Genomic DNA, 3,443 nt, shown 5'->3' with positions numbered 1-3,443 from the left:
CTGGAGGGAAGGTAAAGATGCACCAGCTGAGTGTGATCAGCACCTGAGTGTGTCTGTGCCCAGCTGGGCTTTGGAGGGGTCTGGCTGCTCTGAAAAGGTCTCAGCTTCTGCTGGGTGGAAGCCTTCCTCCTTCTGATTAAAAACTGCCTGAAGACTTATTCTTGGTCTTGTTTGTGTGAGTCCTACTAGGTGAGGTTTAGAAATTGTTTTACTTTTCCCTATTTGATGTTTTTTGACTTGGCCATCCTTCCTAGTCGCTGGGTTTCCAGGATAACTCTTTGCTTGGTTGACCTTGTCACTTTGTGCCGCTGCGTGTGACCTTGTGTCTTTCCTCCACTTTGCTTGGTTGACCTTGTCACTTTGTGCTGCTGCGTGTGACCTTGTGTTTTTCCTCCGGATGGGCTCCAGTGTAGGGTGCTGGGCTGTGTGGTGGGGTGAGAGGGTGGGATGTGGCTGCTTGTCCTTACATCAGCCTTAAGCTGATGTTTTGGGAGGCCTTGGCAGGCTTGGGCTTTGTGTCTAAGCCTGAAAGCCTTGGGAACAGAATGTGGGGAAGGTGGTGTTCCGTTCCTGTACCCATCACAATGGTGTGTCCAGCTTCCTCATGGGGTTAGAGCAGCTGTAATTTTCCCAGCCTGGTGGTAAGTGGTTCTTGCCCCTTAGTTCAGCAGCTCAGCCACAGCGTGAGGATCCTGCTGATGAGATCTGCTTAGGGGGTCCCCAGCGCTGAGGAGGTGGGGGAGAAAATGTGTGTCCCATGGGGTGGGGGGTCGCCAGCCTCTCTGGGGGTGTTGCTGGTGCAGTTGTGACCTGATGCTGCTCTGTCCCAGCCCCCAAAGCACGTGGAGGCTTTCAGCTGGCACCTCTCAAACCTGCCAAGATGCCAGTCGTGGGTGAGCCCAGCGAGCGGATGAGGAAGTTCAAGAACAAGGGCAAGGATGCAGCTGTAAGTACCCCCCTGTGCCACCCCCTTTGGCTGGTGGCCCCCACGGGGGATTTGCCTGTTGGCAGGAGCTGACGGGAAGGGCAAGTGCCCCCAAACCCACCTGTATGGGGTAGCAATGGGGGGTGGCTCTGCCACCAGAGATGCTCTGTTGGCTTTTGAGATGTGGTGTGGAGCTGGCTGGGGTGCAGGAGTGTGGGGGCATGGGCCAGGGGGATGTGGGTTTTGGGGGGTGACTCTGAGCTGTGCTGGGGAAGGGAGGGGGCTCAGCCCCAGCCCCCTGAGCCCCTGCAGCTGTTATCCCTGCGGAGAGGGGGCTGCTGTGGGATGTCAGACCGGGGGTCTGTCTGCCTGCTTGAAGCCAGCAGAGATGAGGGTTTGCCTTTCAGGTTCAGCAAAGCTCCTTTTAAAAACAGCCACTGGCTGGGGGCTTGTCCCGCCGCCCGTCTTGTCCAGCAGCCCGTGTCCCTGGGAGGCATTAAGTGAGAGGTGTCACTGTCCTGTCCCCTATGTAACCCCCCCAGGCCATGGCAAGGAGCTGACGGAGAGCAGGAGCTGGCTCTCTGCCTTCCTTGCTTAGGAGATGTGGGGTGGTGGGCTGCAGAGATCAAGGCAAATGATTTGGGCAATGGGGTGATGCAGCCACCCGTGGGGTGCTGCCCTTCTCCTCCCGCCCCCAGGCGCTGCGGAGGCAGAGGGTGGAGGTGAACATCGAGCTGCGGAAGGCCAAGAAGGATGAGCAGATCCTGAAGCGCAGGAGTATTTCATTCAGTCTGAGGGATGAGAGTCTCTCTCCAGGAGAAGACAAAAGGAATGAGGTGAGCACTGGGTGCTCTGCACCCTGGCAGGATCAGTGCTGGAGCACAGGGCTTGAGCAGTGGGCATCACCATACTGGGACCACTGCTGAGTCCAGCCCGAGTGACCTGGGTTAAATAGCCAGTGCTGTTCCTGATTGCCATGCCCGGTGCTGGGGGGTCCTTTAGGCTGCCCAGCCCTCTTTCCGTGCCGGTTTGCAGGAGGTGATGTCCGTGTGGCTCCCCTGGTAGAACTGGCTGGTGCCCTGGCTCGCTGGGAGCTGGTGGAGCTCCCATCTGGCTCCTTGCACAGAGAGGGGTAATTACCCAGCTCCAGGCCCATTACGGTGTGTCAGTGACTCTTTCAGTGCTTGATTATAAGGATTAGTTGCCTGGAAGGCTTTTGTGGATTCTCTGGCTCTGCTTCATCCCGAAACTGTGTTGCATGAAGAGCAGACAGGGCTCAGATAGGGAGCGGTGACTGGCTCGGGTCTAGACAGCTGATCGACGGCAGAGATTAAACCCGAGGGAGTCCTGGCTTGCCATCTGACTCTGAATCATTCCCTGTGACACAGATTATTCAGCTGTCCTTGGAGGAAATTCTTGAGGCTGTGAATGGGAGCAACCCCGAGCTGCAGCTGCAGGCGACACAGGCCACCAGGTAGGATGCTGGGAGGTGGCTGATGGAGCTGCGGTGGGTCCTGCTGGCAGGAGGGGTTTGTTCCTGGTTGAAGAGCTCTCTGAGGAGATGACAAAGTGGGGAAGGAGCCTGCTAACCCAAACTGCCCTGGGGGACCTCATCTGGTGCCTGGTGTGTGCTCTGTGTACCTTCCTTGGCTCCATCACAGCTCTGGGCAGGGACCTGTGTGGTTGAACCCCCCCCAGGGGTGGGCTGGGGCTCCTGGAGCTGCTCCCCATCACTGTGCTGGGGCAGGGATCACATTGGATCCCATCAGAAATCAAATACCAAAGGCCTGGGTAGGGCAAGAGCTGGAGAGCCTGGCTCTGTGGGGGTCACTGAGCAGGGCTGTCCCCAGCTGGGTGGGGGAAGGAGGGATCCCAGGGTGCCATTGTCACCCAGCTGCCAGCAGGGGTATCTCCTGAGGGTCCAGGAGAGGCTGCATTGCTGCCGGTGCTTCCTTGGCTGGCTCAAGCTGCCACATCAGCCATCTGCCCCCATGCCAGAGGACCAGCCCTGTTCCCAAGGGCTGTGAGGATGTCCACTCGTGGGGAGCAGGTCAGAAGCTTTGCTCCCAAGGTGTGAACTGGGGGCTGGCCAGGGCAGACCCTCCCTAAAGGGAAAAGTCACAACTGCCTCCCTCATCAGCTGCGCAGCGTGGCGCTGGCTTTCTGCCTGCCCATGGGGTGTGCTGACAGTCCCTCGAGCCATGGTGGGTACCGGCGGCAGCACGAACACAGCTCTGAGCCGTGGGTTCACACCTCCGTGCAACCCGCTGCCAGCACTCCCGAACCAGGCTGGGAAGCAGATCTGGCTGGAAGCGTTGCTTTTTCCAGCATCAACTCCATCAGTGCCCTGATCTCATCTCCCTGGCAGCTCCACATGCTGCTGTGAGGCAAGAAACGGCAGCGGGGAGTTGGTGATTCTTTTTTTTAGCTGGAAAAGACTTCACTCTCAATGTGAGCTCTGGTCTGTGCAGGGCTGGCCAGTGCTCCTTGCTGGGGAGCGGCAGAGGCAGGTTTGCAG

The 3,443-nt window shown here is 58.3% G+C and overlaps 1 protein-coding gene across 1 annotated transcript in view; it reads left to right on the top strand.

Moving 5' to 3' along the window:
- Positions 1-880: 880 nt before the first annotated feature.
- LOC104465673 (importin subunit alpha-5-like) overlaps positions 881-3,443 on the top strand; it is a 7,950-nt gene continuing 5,387 nt past the window's right edge. The window contains exons 1-3 of the mRNA XM_010078812.1: positions 881-946; positions 1,624-1,761; positions 2,314-2,399. Of these exons, the coding sequence (XP_010077114.1) occupies positions 881-946; positions 1,624-1,761; positions 2,314-2,399 (290 nt within the window). The remainder of the gene's footprint in view (positions 947-1,623; positions 1,762-2,313; positions 2,400-3,443) is intronic.

Source organism: Pterocles gutturalis, unplaced genomic scaffold, assembly GCF_000699245.1.
Source record: "Pterocles gutturalis isolate BGI_N339 unplaced genomic scaffold, ASM69924v1 scaffold18908, whole genome shotgun sequence".
NCBI classification, from domain to species: domain Eukaryota; kingdom Metazoa; phylum Chordata; class Aves; order Pterocliformes; family Pteroclidae; genus Pterocles; species Pterocles gutturalis.
The sequence above is the reverse complement of the archived record's forward strand: the minus strand, read 5'-3'. Positions and strand labels throughout refer to the sequence as shown.